This window comes from Pan paniscus, chromosome 21, assembly GCF_029289425.2.
Source record: "Pan paniscus chromosome 21, NHGRI_mPanPan1-v2.0_pri, whole genome shotgun sequence".
NCBI lineage: Eukaryota > Metazoa > Chordata > Mammalia > Primates > Hominidae > Pan > Pan paniscus.
The window spans coordinates 20,581,856-20,601,038 of NC_073270.2; the positions used below are offsets into that span (position 1 = coordinate 20,581,856).

At 44.4% G+C, this 19,183-nt stretch overlaps 1 protein-coding gene across 1 annotated transcript in view; it reads left to right on the top strand.

Annotated features, from left to right (window-relative positions):
* Nucleotides 1-19,183, top strand: part of SLC24A3 (solute carrier family 24 member 3) — a 512,775-nt gene that overhangs the window by 483,961 nt on the left and 9,631 nt on the right. The window contains exons 14-15 of the mRNA XM_008962961.5: nucleotides 2,731-2,845; nucleotides 4,515-4,627. Of these exons, the coding sequence (XP_008961209.3) occupies nucleotides 2,731-2,845; nucleotides 4,515-4,627 (228 nt within the window). The remainder of the gene's footprint in view (nucleotides 1-2,730; nucleotides 2,846-4,514; nucleotides 4,628-19,183) is intronic.

The following is a 19,183-nucleotide window of genomic DNA, read 5'->3' on the forward strand; positions in this document are numbered from 1 at the left end:
GCTAAAATAATGACTCAGTGATTCACATTGGTTGATTGACATTGACTGATATTAGTTGATTGACATTGATTCGGTGGCTTTGACCTTAACAAAGCCATTTTAGGAAACCCAGCCTTCCAGAATGCATTACCCATTTATGGCTATACTTTTTAACTGGGGAGAAATTCCAAATCATTAGAATTGGACAGAAATTAAAAGGCATGGCAATGCATTTTAAAATGATGCAAATCCAAATTAATCTTGCCTTGAGTGTTGGATAGAAATGTAATATAAATTCTGGAGAATTAAACTCAAGAGCTAAAAAGAAGGTTATGAAAAAGATATTTTGGTAAGACCAAAAATACCCAGAAAAATTTTGTTACATGGGTTGCAAATTTGTAAACCTGACACAACTAATTCATAATCATCTCTTTCCTCAATATCACAAACATTTTTTTTAAACCCAAGTTTTATAGCCAGGGGTTTCTCCCTCATCCTGCATTCACTAATGTTTTCATCTGACATATGCACCAAGAGCCACCTCCTATCTGGATTTGGGGGACAGTGTGGGCTGTCCCTGACCTTAAGGTGCTACATGATTTTCTGTGCAGCCCCCTAACCAGCAGGCTAACTGACCTGACTCATCTGAGGTTCAACTTCCTTCTGTTTGCTTCCTTTTCCTCCAGTGGAGGTTCTAATAAGTCCCAATCAATGCCCAGGAGTAGGGAGAAAACTAGGAGAAGCCGGAGACCTGGTCCCAGCCACCTGAGCAGTCTGCTCCCCTGAACTCCAGACCCAGCCACAAACATGATCATGAAAATGATGAACCAGAGGCCAAGACTGGCTGAGCCAGACCAGGTTCCTACAGGGACTGAGCTGAGGGTTAAAAAGGAAAAACAAGGTTTGGCCAGGACGCTGGTAGCTCCATTTGATCCAGAGCAACAAAATAGAAACAGCGTGTGTTTCTGCAGCTCACTTTCCTCCCTGGAGACCGGAAGTCAGAAAGCCCTGTGGCCACCCCAGGTTAAATTCTGTTCAGTTCTGCTCAGTACTGAACAGAAATGAGCTGCATTCTCTGTCTGAAAGGAGGCAAGGCAAGCATCTCTATGGATTTCACTCACATCTCCCCAATCTTTGAACAGGGAAGGAGCGATTGTGGCCTTTGGAGTGAAGTCAGGGTTCTGGGTGTAGGTGTCTCTCAAGGGCTGGCCCAGGAGGAACTGTGAGAAGAATGTGCGCCTTACAACATGTGCTTTGCATTTCCTGTAATTTTATGGCAAGTGAGGGAGATCCAGTGGCATCCTAAAATGACCTGACAGTTTCAACTCTTGTGAGTTATCTTCTCCTTGGGCCCACATGCAGGGAATGTGTCTCTTTTTCCACTTACCTCTTTTTTTGCCACCAGCTCCCTCATCATCTGCCTCATCAACTGCTTTTGTTTTTTTAAGCATGCTTGCATTTGCTTTTTCTATATTTGCATAAATTTAAGCGGTACAAGTAAATTTGTTACATGGATATATTGTGTGATGGAAGTGACGAAGTCCTGACTTTAGTGTATCCATGACTGAAATAATGTTCATCGTACCCATTAAGTAATTTCTCGTCACCCACCCCACTTCATTCCGTGCTGAATTTAAACTGAGGTGGCCTCTGGCCTTCCTGTTTTTCAGTCTCCAGGGAGGAAATTGAGATGTAGAAACACAACATTTCTGCCCCCGATCCTTCCAAGACTCCATTGCCTATCATTCCACACCCCATGTCCAAGTGTACACATTACGTAGCACCCACTTATGAGTGAGAACATGTGGAGTTTGACTTTCTGTGTCTGAGCTGTTTCACTTAAGATGATGGTCCCCAGAAGCTATTATAGTGAAGAAGATGTTGACAAGGACAGCAAATTGCTACCAACCTTCAAGGAATAGAGAAAAGGAAATGCTAGTTATGGCTTTCCCCTTTTTTTCCTTTTCTTTTTTTTCTTTTTTTTTTTTTGTGAGACAGGGTCTCACTGTGTTGCCGAGGCTGGAGTACAATGGCACTATCACAGCTCATCGCAGCCTGAACCTCCTGGGCTCAAGCCATCCTCCTGCCTCAGCCTCTCAAGGAGCTGGGACCACAGGCATACACCACCATGCCCAGCTAATTTTTAAAATTTTTTGTGGAGACAAGGTCTCACTATGTTGCTCACGCTGGTCTAGAACTTTTGAACTTAAGCAATCCTCTCAACTTGGCCTCCCAAAGTGATAGGATTACAGGCATGAGCCACCGTGCCCAACCTTAGAGTTATGCCTTTTCCGACAAGTATGGATACTGTCAAATCCAGCCCCTTTGCAGTTCTTCTAAATTCCCATTGTGCATCCTTCCTGACATGGACGCTCAAATTCCAAGCAAAGCATCCATCCATTCTGGATGCCTCAGGGCCACCCGTAGTTCAAATATTCTGTCCCAATATTGCTTTTTCCCAGAAATTCTATTTTCTCTTCTCAAACCACCCGCCTCACCGGAAAAGAACAAGTGAAAAGGCCAATGTTTTGTTGGAAAGTTTGGGTCCTATTACAGCACCGTCCCCTGACCTGCAGCCCCGGTCGGCATCCACATAGTGTTTGTCACCCTCTGTATTGATACAGAGAGCAGACATTGCACCCCACAGAGATAGCCCAGACCATAGCCTGTTGTGAGTCTCCATCAGAAGAATCATGGGCAGGTGGGGCTTGAGGTGACCCTCAGCTGACCATCTCTTCCTGCTCCTTCTAGGTCACAATCATTGGTTACACCCTGGGGATTCCTGACGTCATCATGGGGATCACCTTCCTGGCTGCTGGGACCAGCGTGCCTGACTGCATGGCCAGCCTCATTGTGGCCAGACAAGGTGGGACTTCCAGTGGCAATGGGGAAGGAGGGAGGGAGGAGGAGAGGGAGGGAAGAAGGGAGGGAGGGAGGGAGGGAAGGAAGGCAGGAGGGAGAAGAGAAAGGAGGGAGGGAGAAGAGAAGGAAAGAGGGAGGGAGGGAGTGAAGGAAAGAAGGAAGGAAGGGAGGAAGGAAGGCAGGCGGGCAGGCGGGCCTCTCTACCTGGGGGACCCACCTGGTAATTAACAGGGTTTGGAAGGAGGGAGGGTGATGCCGTGTTGGTTGAAAGGTTTCCTGGGCTCAGAAGAAGAGAGAAATAATCCAGAAGGTCCTACCCTTGAGGAAAGCAAAGACATTTCCTAGGTAGCACCCATAGCCCCTTCTGGAGGCTGTATCACCATCCTCCTATTATTCAAAGTAATAGGAAATGTACTGACACCTAACCTTTACTGAGTAAAACATGATAGATGCACTATCTTATTTGATTTAAACAACAGCTCTGTGAAATAAGCACAATCATACCCCCATTTTATGGACAAGAAAATTGAGGCTTAGAGAAGACAAACCTCATCCCTAAGGCTGACCCACCTGCAGTGCTCTCTAAGTGACAGGTCCCAGAGGTCAGTTTTCAGAGTGTGACAGATCCTTCCCTCCTTCAAAGCCAAGCTCACAGGCTCACAGCTTACCTTCCCAAACAGATTCCCCAGATGGCCACACCCTTCTGTAGCACTCATTCTGACGCATCTGCCTGATTTATGCTGGAGGGCATTTGTTTCAAACAAATGTGTGTTGAGCTACAAAACTTAGCTCAGTGTCCCATAGACATCCTCATGAAGCTCTACTATTGTCTACACTATTGTTCAGTTATTCCAAAGAAGGCCTGGAGACAGTACAGGGCAGTTGGAAGATGACCCAGTATGCAGGTGTGAGCTCGGGAGTCACTTTCTAGAATGGTTGAGTTTATTCCTTTCCATAAGGGTGTCTCAGAATCTCCAGAATCCTTGAAACCATCTGTATTAGTGTGTCTCACATTGCTGTAAAGAAATACCTGAGGCTGAGTAATTTATCAAAAAAGAGCTCTAACTGGCTGATGGTTCTGCAGGCTGTACAAGAAGCATGCCAGCATCTGCTCGGCTTCTGGGGAGGCCTCAGGAAACTTCCAGTCATGGTGGAAGGTGAACGGGGAGCAGGCATGTCTTACACAGCAGGAGCAAGAGGGTGGGGGGAGGTGCTACACATATTTAAATAACCAGATCTCACGAGATCTCACCCACTATCACAAAGCTGGTACCAATGGGGGACGGTGCTAAACCATTCATAAGAAACCACCCCCATAATCCAATCACCTCCCGCCAAGCCTCACCTCCAACACTGGGGACTACAATCCACATGAGATTTTGTGGGGACACAGACACAAAGCATATCACTGTATTTGGTTTTTTGAATCACTTATATTCAATCAGTGATGATATTTGAAGTAAAGGTCAACCATTCAATAGAACGTGTGTTTCTATGTTTTATAATTCATGTCATCCTTTCACATGGGTGATGGCCTCGAAAGAGAAGCACATATGTGAGCTTGCAGAACCACTCTCTGGCTGTGAGACTAAAGGCTTGGGAGAGTCCTGTGTGGGGCCCCTGCACTCTCCTGGGTTCCCTTCCCTCTTTTAAGTGACCTCTTGTCCCTGCAGGAATGGGGGACATGGCTGTGTCCAACTCCATTGGGAGCAACGTGTTTGACATCCTGATTGGCCTCGGTCTCCCCTGGGTTCTGCAGACCCTGGCTGTGGATTACGGATCCTACGTAAGTGGTTTTCTCCAGGACTTCTCCTGAAATCCAGGGCTACGTGACTGTGTTTTAACAGCCTTGGCCACAGGGTCTTTGTCTCGGGGAAAAAGGGGTGTAGAAATCGTAATATTGAGGGGGAAACAAATTCTCCTTGTCAAAGGCCTTACTAAGTCAGGCTTGCAGGGACATTCAGGACTTTAGAGCAGGGGCCAGCAAACTTTTTCTGTCGAGGGGCAAATACTAAATATTTTAGGCTTTGTGGGCCAGAGGATGTTTATACAGCTATTCAGCTTTACTGCTGTAGCAGAAAACCGGCCATAGACAATAAATAACCAAACGGGCATGTCTGTTTCAATACAACTTTCCTAACAGAAACCGAAGTTTGAATTTTATATCATTTTTATATGTCATGATATATAACACTTCTTTTGATTTTTGTTCCAACCATTTAAATATGTAAAAACCATTCTTCACTCATGGACTACGCAGAAACAATTGGTGGGCCAAATTTGGCCCATGGGTCATAACTTGCCAACCCCTACTTTAGTGTACTTAGACTTGCTTCACCTTATTACAGGCTAAGTGATTCATGTCAGAGAAACACTGGAGAGATGCCATCCAGGTTGGCCACTGAAAGGGCATCGCCCTGGCGGGGAATGGGGGAGAGGGTCACAGAATTCCAAATAACTCTTCTAAGTTCTGCAGCCCACAGGGTGAGACTTTTGCAGTCAGGCTCTTATGAATTGACTCACATCAGCCAAATTCACAAGAGTTTGATGTCTAGGATAGAATGTCAACAGATGGTAGTAACAGATGGTAAGATACATAAGGGCTGTGCAGAAAGCATGTGCTTATTTTGGATGATATGTTCTCTATATTCCTGGAGAAATATCTTATGTGGGAATTATTTTGGGCATCCTATGACCATCCTCTAATTCAGGGTTTCAGGAGTACTCACAGATTATATTCATGGCTAAGGTTTATTATAGCACAGGATATGGGATAAAAGGAGCTGGAAAATGAAATGCATCAGGAGAAGCCCAGTGTGGTCAGCTGCAGGCCTCTAATTCCTTCCCTAATGAGTCACACAGGAAGTGCTTTCTCCCTTGCGGGAAACATGCATGAGATGTCTCTATCCAGGGAAGTCCACTGGAGGCTGAGGCTTTTGGGGAGGGCTGGTCAAGTAGGCACATTCCTGCTGCATGAACAGCCATGATGCCTGAATCTCAGAACCGCAGCGTAGTTACCAGGTAGACATTATAAAGTTTGGAAAATGATCGTGACAAATTGGTACAGCATGGCCTATCGCTTCTGGGGTACAAACCAATGTCATCAATTGTAGCATCCCAAGGGTCACATTCACAGGGGTTGGCCAAAGGCCAACCATGGTTCAGGACTCTCCTGGAGGTATGCAAGGATTAAATAACCAGGCCTGCTGTGTCAACAACTTTTGCACAGAAGGTCAAATTATGGTTGTATTTTTCAGAATAAGTGTTGCTAGCTACTGTATTACCAAAAACCCCAAAATTCCACTGGAGTAGCCCAACACGGGATTGGTTTTTTACTCAAATTCCACTGCAGATGTTCCCATCCTGGCAGCTCTCATGGCTCTTCCAAGCAGAAACTCAGGGTTTGTGGCACAGTCCATCCAGTGGTTCTACCATCTTGAAGTCCTTCTCCCATAGCTACACAGAAAGCAGAGAAGGCAAGGGCATGGAATATTGTGTAGATCACTTTCTGATGAGGCCTGAAAGTGGTGTCTGTCCCAACTGTTCCCATCCCACTGTCCACATAAGTTACATGTACCCACTTGGATGCAAGAAGGATCCAGGTAATTAGGTTAGTGTTGTGCCTGAAATTCATATAGCCACATGTGGCTTGTGGCTGACTGTTGGACCCTGTAGCTCTAGAGGATTAAATGACAATCACCCCGAGTTTAATCCATAGATAACTATTGTTAACATTTCAGCATATTTTTCTTTCTCTAGGTTACTTTGTATAGCAAAGATCATCCTATATAGGCAATTTTATACATTGCTTTTTATACTTCCTGTTATATCAAACGTTTTTTCCTCAAAATCTCATTGGAAACATCATCTTCAAGGTGACCTATTATTACAGTATATTCCAAAATGTACTTAATCGTGCTGCTGCTCTTGGACACTTATGTTGATTCAAACCTTTCACTGTTTTAAGTAGTGACACCACAGACATCTTTGTACATTAACCTATAGGTTTTAGAGTTTTACATAAATCTATACTTTTCAAGTTTACATTTCAAGTTTTTCTTTAGATGATTTTTCTCAGTGTTAGAAAAGTTATATAAAAGATTGTTTTCCAGAATGACAATATTTTTTACATGGTTATTTGTCCAGATTCATTCCTGAAGTTTTGGGACAGCTTTATGACACCCTCATATCCTGACCACAGGAAGCTCCATGAGGGCTGACATTGAGCCTTTCACATGTCTATCTTCTTCATGGCACACAGTATGGGGCAGGCACATACTCAAGCCATGAAAAGCATGTTGAATAAATGGGAATCCATGTTTAGCTCTTCCATGGCCTTTGCATTCACTTTCACCAGCAGTGAAAGTTACCTTTCATGAATTAGAGGGACACTTCAGGTCCAGGCTGAGATACGAGGGCATGAATAACCTAGTAATTTGGTGCCCCCCAAAACATATTTTTATTAAAAAAAAAAATTAATTCAGCATTTATTTTCAAGATGAGATAAATGCTTCGTGAGCAAAGGGTGGAGACGGGAGATTACTGGTTCCTTCAGTAATGCAGTCTTCCCTTGTTATCAAGAAGTTCAGCTCTGAACTCAAACTTGCATATCATGGTCTGAACAAAAGCTTCGCAGTTAACACAACCTAACTTCCTTAAAAAATATTTAGTGGCTTTCTGTCGCTACTCAGTCATACTTGACAAGGACGCCAATGAAGATGCTCCTCAGCCCGACTCAGAGTGCTGCATACAGAGGTCTGATGAACCCATTGGCAGTCCATCTGGTTTACTCCTCAGCTTGTTTCACTTCCCCATTTACCTCTTATCAAAGTTATGAGGAATTAAAAATCAGAACGATCTGAATTTTAACTGCTTTTTGTCCCTCTGTTGAGGACTAGAAGACAATGGCTAAAAAACAGACATCAAAAAGAAGAAGAAAAAAAACCCTGGGCTCTAAACAACCTGAAGAATTCATCCCTGAATAATATATTTTCACCAGGATGACTCTCCAGTGAGGGAGGGACAGGCAGGAGCAGAGAATGAGAAACTTTCAATGTCCTTCAGATCCATGATGTTATTTCTTATTTTACTTTGATTAAAGGGGACAATCATAGAAGGTGAAATCAAAAACTTTCAAAACAAAACTAAAACTCACCCCAGAAGCAAACCAGTTTATCTTACTAACTTTGAAATCTTCCTGACTAGACATGGATATCAGGCCTGAAATTCCAACTCGATTCGGCACACCATAAATCATTCTCCTAATGATCTCTCCTCCTTTCCTCCCCTTCTGACATTTTCCCAATACTCTTTAGAGACCAAAAAAAATTAAACATTATTCTTCTATCAGTAATTCCCAGAGCTATGAAAGCATACTCTTTCCAGATCTCAATGTCTACTGACACAGTGACATCATGAAAACAAAAATTCAGGCTTTAGTGGATGTTTGGCCCAAATTCATGTTTTTCATCTGAAGATGACATAATTGGATCACTCTGGTCATTCTGCTGGAATTATACAAGGGCCACATTAAGTCTTGAAATTGAAGATCTACTTTATCCTTGAAGTCAAGGGGGAAATGCAGGAGAAGAAACCACTCTGGCTTATTATGATCAATAGCCATGACATGCACAAGAGTCCTCTTGGGGGAGACTTGGTTAGGAAGACTTTGGAGAAAGGTGTGTCATGTTGTGTTTCCATCCAAATGCTGCTGTTTCTGTAATAAGTGCAAAAAAAAAAATCATTTTACGCCAGGGATACAAACATCCAATGCAGACCACTCTTTTGAAAGTAGAAAATCAGTAATATAATCAATAAACAGTTTATGAACTCCAGGGAAGTCAAGGAGATTCCATTTGATATATGGTGTGAGGTAGGGATTCAATTTTATTATTTAGCACATAGATATATAGTTGTTTCAGCACCGTCTGTTGAAAAGGAGATTTCATTTTGAGCTTTAAAAATTCAATGGAAAAATTTCTGGTTAGCTTATTTTTCAGTAATAATCACAACCTAGGAACTACTAGGAAGCCATGACTTGGTTAAAGCTGTGAATGTTGCATTTCATAAGTAATGCTAACTTCCACTATTTGGAAAAGTTTATCTTGAGTCAAGACTAAAATGTAAATGAACAAGAAACAGGGAAGGATCAACCTGGTGAACTGAATCAGGGAGTGAAGGTCATAAAATCAGCCCCAGATCCTAGTGGCATGCTTTAATATTCTGCATTCTCCTTATTCTACTCAAGTAGTTGCTCTCCTTCCTTGAGAGGGCATTTAATAAGGGAAGAATCCCTATGAAGAGAAGAACCCCAAATGCTCCCCACATCCTAAATCTTCTAATCCTTCTAAGCTCTGCCCAAATACATCTTCACACTGCACATAATCTCCTTCCACATCCCTGCTGGCCCATCCACGTTCCTCCTTGTTTCACAGTTATTAACCACATCTCTCTCTGCTGTTAGAATCTGAGTTTAAGACCTCATCCACTTAATGTCTGCCACTCACACTGCACCAATATCCATCTGACACATAGAAGGACACTTTATTTGTTTAAATAGAGAATAAATTTTATTTTTTCAATTGCAGCAGCAAGCAATCCCTTTGTACATCAATAGCTCCTGAGATCTTTGCCATGTGTCAGCCCAGTTAAATAATTTATATTAATGGTGGTGATCCTGAGTCATTCAGGAAAAAGTTAAGTTAGATCTCATATCCTCTAGGATAAGCATCAAGTGTATGATCTATTTCAAAGTAAAATATTTCATCAAAAATAGTTAATGAACTAGCCTATAGAAAGGTAGACTTTAATTTTCCAGAAGCTTTTGCTTGTACAGACTATGCTTCTTTGACTAATAATGTTAGATCAAAATAGTAACAGTATTTGGCCCAACCAAACAATGCCTTTTGGTTTGCTTGGAAGCTGGGGGTCCCAGAAAATGGCCCTCTTAACCCAGACTACCTCACAGAGGGGGTTACAGGGGCCCCAACAAAGGGCTTCTTTCTTTCTCTAGCTCATCCTTCAGGTATCAATATAGATGTTGAACTGGGATTTCCCAAGCCTGGACCAGATGTCATGCCTGTGTTCAGCAGCTCTCATGAAAGTGCTTACCTTTACCCCTTGGTCTGAGTCTCCCCCTGGAGAAGTGACCTCCCTGAAGACAGGAACTGTGCTCCTCTATGCATTTATTATTTCGTTTGTGCCTAGCGCAGTGCCTGGCACTTGGAACATATTCCACAAATATTTGTTGGATGGATGGATGGATGGAGAGATGGATGGATGGATGGAGAGATGGATGGATGGATGGATAGATGGATGGAGGAACATGTGTGAGCAAAGAAGAACAAAGCAGTAGGGTGACTTGAGAAGAGAGTAGGGGGGCAAGCACAACAGCAAAAAGAATAGCTAGAATTCACTGAGCATCTACTCTGCACCAGGCACTGTAGGAACACTGTATTCGCATGGTCTCATCTAATCCTTCCAACGCCTATGTAAGGGAATGATTATTCTTTCAACCAGGGCTTATTATGCACCCACTATATGCCAGGAACTTGTCAAGGCAATAGGGATTCAGAAGTGAACAAGGTAGACAAGACCTTTCCTCTTAGAGTATACATTGAGTGGGGAAGGATAGACAGTACATACGTGAACAAATGCCTGATGGCACTAACTTCAGAGGACATCTGCCTTATGCAGATGATGAGATGAAGTGATGTTTTAGAGACAGAGGTGCAGGTGTCACTCTGTATTTACTGAACGGGAGATTAAGTTCTGTGTGGAGTCATGAGTGACAAGAGCCAGCCATGGGAAGAGAGGGGTGTGTGGAGAGCAGGGGAGCATTCTGAGAAGGAACTGTACTTGCAAAGGCGTCGAGGCAGGATGTGTCCTAGAACAGGAGACATGCTGGGCAGAGGTAGTGCAGAGTAAGGTGGGCAGGGGTCATACTGGGCCACCAAGACTGGTCACAGGGCTGAGGTTTCATGCTAAATCCAATATAGTTCTTAGCTCATTTCTGCAGATTAGGAAACCAAGGCACAGCGGTTAAATCACACAGCCAGAAAGAGGCAGAGAGGAGTGCTTTCCTCAAAGCACTGACAACTATTGCCAAAGCAAATCATGCCGCAGCAGTCACCCATGCATAACTCTGGGCTCAGAGGAGAAATTTCAGACCAGATCCATCCCTGAGTTTGAATCTTTGCTAAAAGACAGGGCAGGGTCTGCTTATTAATGCTTAGGTGGCTTCTTCAACTTTATATAAAGAAGTGAAGAGCTAGAAGGGGAGGAAATTCTGATCCCCAGTTTTCTATCCTAAAAGTACCAACAGGCATCATGGGGGCTGCCCTCCTTGCTGTCCTGGGCCGTGGTAACTGATATTTCTACAGGGAGTTTCTGTCTGATGGTTGGAGGAACCTCTCTGGATCCTTTGTTCAGTCCCTGGTCCCTCCCTGGCTCTCTTTGGGCGTCTTCAAGTGGTCGATTCCTCATGCTCAGCCACACTGGGCAGGGTGGGGGACATCACCATGGAGCTCATGCTGAAATGCAGACATTATTTGGAAAAATAATCCCAGGTTCATGAAAAAGCAAATCTAGGGCTTATTTGCTGAGAGCATTTTCATCTGCCCTCTTCTCCACCACAAGCTTTTCCTATGAGAGGCTTTATTTCCAAAACGACACTCAAAAGCCTCCTTTCATGTAGCATGGTAGTGACCGCATGACATCTTTCTGCATCTCTGACATCAGAACCGAGTAGCTACTGTGGGTTTAATGGCCCTCCTAACCTCACAAGGGACCTGCCAACAATTTTGAGCAATTTTTCCATCTCATCTAGATGGGATTTCCAAGTCATAATTATCTGATAATTACCATCCGGACAGCTGTTTTGTGCATGGCATTAGGTTTAAGCATTTGGCAGGGAAGGATGAATGCAGTTTTACAGATTTTGACATTTCTTAACACTTTGTGGCTTGCTCAGAAGGCAGCTAGTTACCTAAGTGCCCAAAATAAGAAATCTTTCTAAAAGTCAAAGTTTGGAAAATGAGCACTTCTTATTCCATTATGGTGATGAACGTCTGTTCCACAAGCTTTAAGAGAGCTGAGAAAGTCACCATGCAGGCTCCAGGAAGCCAGGGCAAAACTCATATTTCTAAGCTAGGGCTTAGAAATGTAAAATAAATCTGAGATGCAATGGAGGGAGGGTGTCTGTCTCTCTCTCTCCAAGCAAGAGACCACCAGAGTCCAGAAACAACAGAGACAAAAAGAAGAGCTGTCCAGAAATATTCTCACCCCACACTGTCTGCCTGGTTTATTCTTTCTTTGACAAAGTGTTAATTGAGTGCCTACTATGTGCTATGCTGGTAACCACTGGAGATGGTGCAGTAAGCAAGACAGGCAGAGGCCTATGCTCCTGGACCTACAGCTATGGAAGGAGAGATTTCCACAAGCAATTCCAAAACAAGACGTGATGCCTGCTTTCCTAAGGGCTGCCTATACAGAAGTTTAGGTAGTGTGTGGCAGTGATTGGGGGATCTGGAATGCTGGGGAGGAAATGACAGTTATTCTGAGAATCCAAGATTATCAGGATAAGCAGGTGGAGAGAGGTGAGAAAATTTATTTCCAAACAGAAATAAGAGCTTGTAGAATACCAAGATACGGGAAAACTTGTTGCACTGAAGCACCCAAGGGCTGCTTCTGTGGCTGGGGGGAGTATGGGAGGGGTGAGGAGTTGGGGAGCTGAAACAAAGTGGCAGAAATGAAACTAGAGACAGAGAGAAGCTGCATGGTAAAGGCCATGGTAATGGAAAGAATGAAGGGTACATGAGAAGGAGAGGTACGGTCATGTGTGCCTTTTAGAAAGGACATTCTGACAATTCCGTAGAGAAAGCACTGGAGCCTGACAAGACTGATGGCAACAAGTTCAGCTACGGGGCATTTGCAGGAGAGAGAGAATAGGGTGATTGGATTAGGATGGTTGTATCTGTTAGCTATGGTTACCCTAATGCTAAGTAACAAAAGGCATGCATCCATTAGCGTATATATCTCAGTCATACCTTTGTGGCTGACAAGTGTGTGGCTGATCTGGGCTTGGCTGCAGGCTTCATATGAGTCTGCTCCATGTGCCTCTCATTCTCTTTGGACCACTGGCTTCTCAAGACACAGTCTTCTCATGATGTGTCTCAAAGAAGACACATCATGTTTTGCTCTTCTCAAAGCAAGGGCACAAGAAGACGCACCCAGCTTCGGAAACACATTATGGATTCAGGCTCATATCAGGTCAGCTAACACCATTGGCCAAAGAGTATCACACAGCCAAGCCCCAAATCAGGAAGCAGAAAAATGCATCCACCAACCATGAGGCTATGGAAAGTGTGTGGACATAAAACCTATTACAGGGAGAGGAGGTGAGACCAGCAGTTCACTCTGCCTCCACAGTAGCGGTAAAACTGGAGAACAGTGGAAAGCTAAGCAAGAGACTACAGAAAAAAATAACAGGACCTGGCAATTAGTTTAACTTTAGCCCCTAAACAGCTGTTCATGCGGAAGTAAGTCGGGAAAGGCAAGGATTTTGTAAGCTATTGCAAAATTTTCATGTGTTATTATAACTACGATTGAGGATTTTAGCAAGGCAATGGCATGATTCACTTTACATTTTAAGATTACACTGGATGCTCTTTCTAAATGCATAGGAGGCAAGAGTGGATGAGGGGAGACAGGTCAAGGAGCTGATGACAAAAAGAGATTCTTTTTAAGGAAGAATTAATAAGATTTTCTGACAGTTGTATGGAGAGAATGAGAAGGAGAAAAATCATAAGTAACATGTGATTCTTTGCTTGGGCAACTAAGTGTATTGTGATGCCATTCATGGAGATGGGGAGACAAGCTGGGAGATGAGGAACACATTTAAGATGAAATACCAAATGTTCCATTTAGGACAAATAAAGTTTGATATGTTTGCGGGTCATCTGAATGGAGATATTAAGTAGGTAGTGGAAATGATGGGTCTGAAGTTCAGAGGCAAGGTCTTGGTTGCAGATATGAATTTGGGAGTCAAGAGCATTAACTGCAAGTAACAACGTAAGAAGGTAAGTGTAGATAGAGGAGAGGGCCTAGAACATGTCGTGATGTTGGATGGGGGAAGAAACAAACATTCACTGAAGGAGACTGAGGAAGGGCCAGCCAGGGACAGGGAGAATCAGAAGAAAGGGGGCCACACAGCCAGAAGAAAGTTACAAGGATGTTGGAGCAGCCAAGTATATCAGACCTTGTCCAAGGTCCTTCTTCTAAGGCCAGCGCTTTCAACCAACCATCACCTCCTCCAAGAAGCCTACCCTCAGCCAAATTTAGTACCTGTATGACAGCATGGGGGTATATTCTATGATGTGTATGCCTCCCCCTTAACTCCCTGAGGGCAGAAACTGTATCTTACTCAACTTGTGCTCCTTAACACCTAGTAGAGGGCTTTCTGTGGAATGAATCAATGAACCCATCAGTTCTTGATGTCTCCCACGTCTTTCATTCTCACCTTGTATGGCAACCATTCCCAATTCAGGCTCCCAGCACCAGGACACTGCTCCCTCTGCTAGAACCAGTCTTCCCTTTTCTGCAAATTCCTTCCCACGCCCCCAGGGACAGTAGGGTGCTGGAGCCAACTCATATAGCCTCCAGAGAAGCTATCATGTGCAGCTCTTCATAGCTTCCTCTGGCGATGCCACGTTGGTAGCTTGAAATCAGCCATGATGGCAGTATTTACACCATGGAAACAGGACCATGTCAGAAGGCCACTGCTAGGGTCTCCTACAAATTATCCCCACAGGACCTAGATAGGTAACTTGGGGATAATGTGGTGATGTCTTAATGAATGAGGCTTCTCAAGGTTATTCAAACAGAGCTCCTGGGAGCAAAAGTGTCACCACCCAATCCCCTTAATCTTGACCATTGTGTTTCAGGCTCTATGTTAGGAAAATTAGGTGATGCCTGAGGGAAGGAAGGTTCTTCCAGATCCTACTGTGGAAGGGCTTACCTGGAAAGCGGAATCAGTCTCTCTGTTCATCACAGTTTAGGTCCCTCAGAAACTATTCATTTCTAAGAGGAGGATCCAGGGTGAAGAGTTTATTGAGGGGGAGCAGTATGAGAGTGGAGAGGAAGAAGGAGGGAAGGCAGCCCACAGCGGCTGTGCTAGCAAGACTATTACCACAGTGGGCAATCAGGGCTGACTCCCATAGTGGGAGCCCTGGGAAACAGAGGACAGCCTCTGTCTCAGAATGACTCCATCCAAGGGGCAAGGGAGCTGAGGGGTTTATTCACCCACTCCTCAGAGTCACTGGTGGAGAACAGCTTCTAGAATTGTTCATTTCTTGGCACTTCTTTGGTTTAGGAGAAAGTCCTAAGGCAACGAGGCAGGAATGGCTGTTGGGAGGCAGCTGGCACCCACCAAAATGGCACCTCAGGGAGATGGGGGGATGTGGGTGAGTACTGATGGCAGCTGCTGCAGGGGCATCTGTGATTCTTAAAGTTCATTCAGGACTCTTACAAACATGGTAGGCAGACATGGTGAAACCCTGTCCCTACTAAAAACACAAAAATTAGCCGAGCATGGAGGCACACACCTATAGTCCCAGCTACTCGGGAGGCTGAGGCAGGAGAATCACTTGAACCCAGGAGGTGGAAGTCGCAGTGAACTGAGATCATGCCACTGCACTCCAGCCTGGGTGACACAGCAAGACTCCATCTCAAAAAAAAAAAAGTGCTAGGCAGGAAAGGTCCAGATGCACTTCTGAGGGCTCTTAGAGGGTAAAGGGAGGCTTTACCCTGGCTTTCTGCTGTGCCTGGCAGAGTACAACAAAAAGTGAGAATTTAGGGTCCAAAGTCCAACTCTAAATGCAGACCTGACCCCTCACCAGCTTCGTAAACTTGACTAAGTGGTTTAACCTCTCTGAGCCTCAGTTGTCTCATCTTTCAAATGGGGAGAACAAAACCCACTTTGCATATTTCATGAGTGGCCACCAGAACTAAATGCACTATTGTACTAAATGACTAAAGGACTTAGGGATGCAACTGTCATTAAATTGCTTCTTTTCTGTGGGCTGGGTCACAGAAAATTACCTCATTTAATTGTTCAAACAAAGAGATTGCCACCCAGTGATATTTTACAATGTAAAGCCACAGCTGGGAACATCCATTTGGAAACTACAACCAAACAAGTGTAAAGCTACCCAAATAAGAAAATGTGAAATGACATGCCACATATGTTCCAAGTTAGAAATAAATTAGCAAAAATCCAGGGGCTTCTTATTTTTCCTAAAAGAATTTGTTGGTTGGGTCAAGCTGACCACAAACTAGAGAGAGATTTTAAACTGTAGTATTAGGGAAATCAGAATCTTTTAGGGTGGGGGTGTTGGCTCTCCAAAGGTAATAGGGTTCAAAGAACTGTTTTATAAGCAGCAAGTATGCATGAAACTTGGTATGAATGAGTATCTGTGTCTGCATCCGTACTAAAAAATATACATGCACTGTGGGCTAAATCCCTGTTGACTTTGGAACTAGCCACCCTCCTGTTTCCTCCACAACAACTGCCAAGAGGGAATTAGAGAATGAAAATGCATGCTTCTTAAGGCAAGAAATGAAAACAGCATTAAATGTCAGGACTGAACAATCTGAGATGTGCCTCACATGCTCTCAGATCAGCATTGCCTTGAAGATTTTCTGCATTGGCACTTAATGTTCCTTGCGTCTTTGAGGCAGGGAGGAGGGAGATGATCTAGTTCAACACTGTGCAGGCCTGTCCAAAGGTCATTCACGGATGAGAAGGCTTTGGTGATATCATTTGGCTTAGCATGCCTCAAGAAAGTGTTTTACTGCCTTCAGGGAAAGTTACTGGGATGATGAAAATGTTTTTTATTTTTGTTGAAGTGTGGGTTACATGAGTACAGGTATTTGTCAAAACTCATCCAATAGTAAGAACACTTAAGATCTGTGCATTTTACTCTATGCAAATTATGCCTCAATTAAAAAGCAATTTGGTGCCCTCTTGCTTTGTTACTTGCGGAGATCGGCTTAAAGCCAACCCTCACCATGGCCCGTCTCCCAATCAACTCTCCACTCTTGCCCTTTGCTATGCAGTCTCACTGCCTCCCAGTATGCACATGCATGCACATATGCAGACACACACAGACAAAGGCACATAAACACGTGCACACAGGCAGACACATGCAGGCAAACACACACACACACACATCCACACATGCAAACATGCAGGCAAATGCACACACACACGCATCCACACATGCAAACATGCAGGCAAATGCACACACACACATGCAGACACACGCAGGCAAATGTGCACACACACATGCACACATGCAAACATATGCATGCAAACACGCACACACGTATGCACACATACAAACGCACACACATGCATGCACGCATGCAAACATGCCACACACATGCATGCACACATGCAAGCAAACACACACATATCCACACATGCAAACACACAGGCAAATGCACACACACATGCAAACACATGTAGGCAAACGTGTGCACACACACACATGCACAAATGCAAACACATGCAGGCAAATGCACACACGTGCATGCAAACATGCAGGCAAACACACATGCATGCAAACATGCAAACATGCAGACAAACGCACACACGTGCACGCTCACATGCAAACACATGCACACAAACACACACACCCATGCTCAGAATCACCAGCAGATGCTTTTTTCTTTTTTTTTTTCCGACAAGAGTTTCACTCTGTCGCCAGGCTGGAGTGCAGTGGCTTGATCTCAGCTCACTGCAACCTCCGCCTCCAAGGTTCAAGCAATTCTCCTGCTTCAGCCTCCCAAGTAGCTGGAGCTACAGGTACGCATCGCCATGCCCAGCTAATTTTTGTGTTTTGAGTAGAGACAGGTTTTCACCATGTTGGCCAGGATGGTCTTGACCTCTTGACCTCGTGATCTGCCCGCTTTGGCCTCCCAAAGTGCTAGGGTTACAGGTGTGAGCTACCGCGCCTGGCCGCAGATGCTCATTTTTTTTGTTTGTTTGGGGTAGGGTTTTGCTCTGCCACCCAGGCTGGAGTGCAGTGGTGGGATCACAGCTCACTGTAGCCTCGACCTTCCCAGCTCAAGTGATCCACCCACCTCACCCTTTCAAGTAGCTGGGACTATAGACACACTCCAACAGAACTGGCTAATTTTTATTTTTATTTTTTTATAGAGTTGAGGTCTCACTATGTTGCCCAGGCTGGTCTTTAACTCCTAGATTCAGGCAACCCACCCACATCACCTTCCCGGAGTGCTAGAATTGCAGGCATAAGTCACCACGCCTGGCCCAGATGCTCATTTAAACATACAGTATGTGGAGCCAGGGACTGGAGGGGTGAGGGAATTAGGTGCTAGAGTGAGGAAAAACTCACGAGCCAGGCATCTGCCCTCTGAGCATTTGGACCTGCTGGTCTGGTAGGAACATGCCCCAACCCAAGCACAAGCAGGACGACATCAGCACCATAGGGACAATAGTGAACTTGGAAGAGGCAAAAGGACTTATGGCAGGATGGGCAGAGTAGAGTTGGGAAGGAGGTGAGACCCCCACCTAGCTAGACCGAAAGTCTCAAAGAGGGCACAGGAGTGTGCTTAAGGTGCTGACTACAGAGAAGGGGTGCTAGGATATGAGACAGTGACATGAGGTCCTTAGCAGAGCTCCTGGCCCTCCTCGATCTTCATTAATGGCCAGCCTGTCAGGAAGGAGGAGCCCTACAGGCCTCTTTTCATTTTGCTTTTGAATTTTAAAAGTAATACACATTAATAGCCCAAAACTGGAAGTGGCCCAGATGTTCATCAACAGGAGCATAATTAAACACACCGTGGCATATTTACACTGCTGTAAAAATAAATGAGCTGTTGATGCAATGAAAACATTGAAGGAGTCTTTAAAAATGATGCGGATATAAAAGAGTACACGCTGCAGGATTCCATCGCTATGAAGCTCTAGGACAGGCTGAACTGCCTTGTGGTAGAGAAACAGGGCAGTGCCTGCCTCAGGCGAGGCTTGCAGAAGGGCACCCGAGAACTTTCTGGAATGACGGAAGTGTTCTGAGCCATGGTAGAGTTTGAGTTACATGGGTGTATGCATTTCTCAGAACCTGTTAAATGGTACAATTTTGTGGTGGGAATTTTACCACGTAAAATGGCATCTAAGAATAAAAGACCCATGAACTGTGAATGAACTCTACTTAATGAGATGCAGGCAGGAGTGCTGAGGGGTGAAATGGCCTGGTCTCTGCAGTTTACTTTGAAGTTCCCACAAGCACACGTGGATATGCCCTGCTCTTAAAAAAAT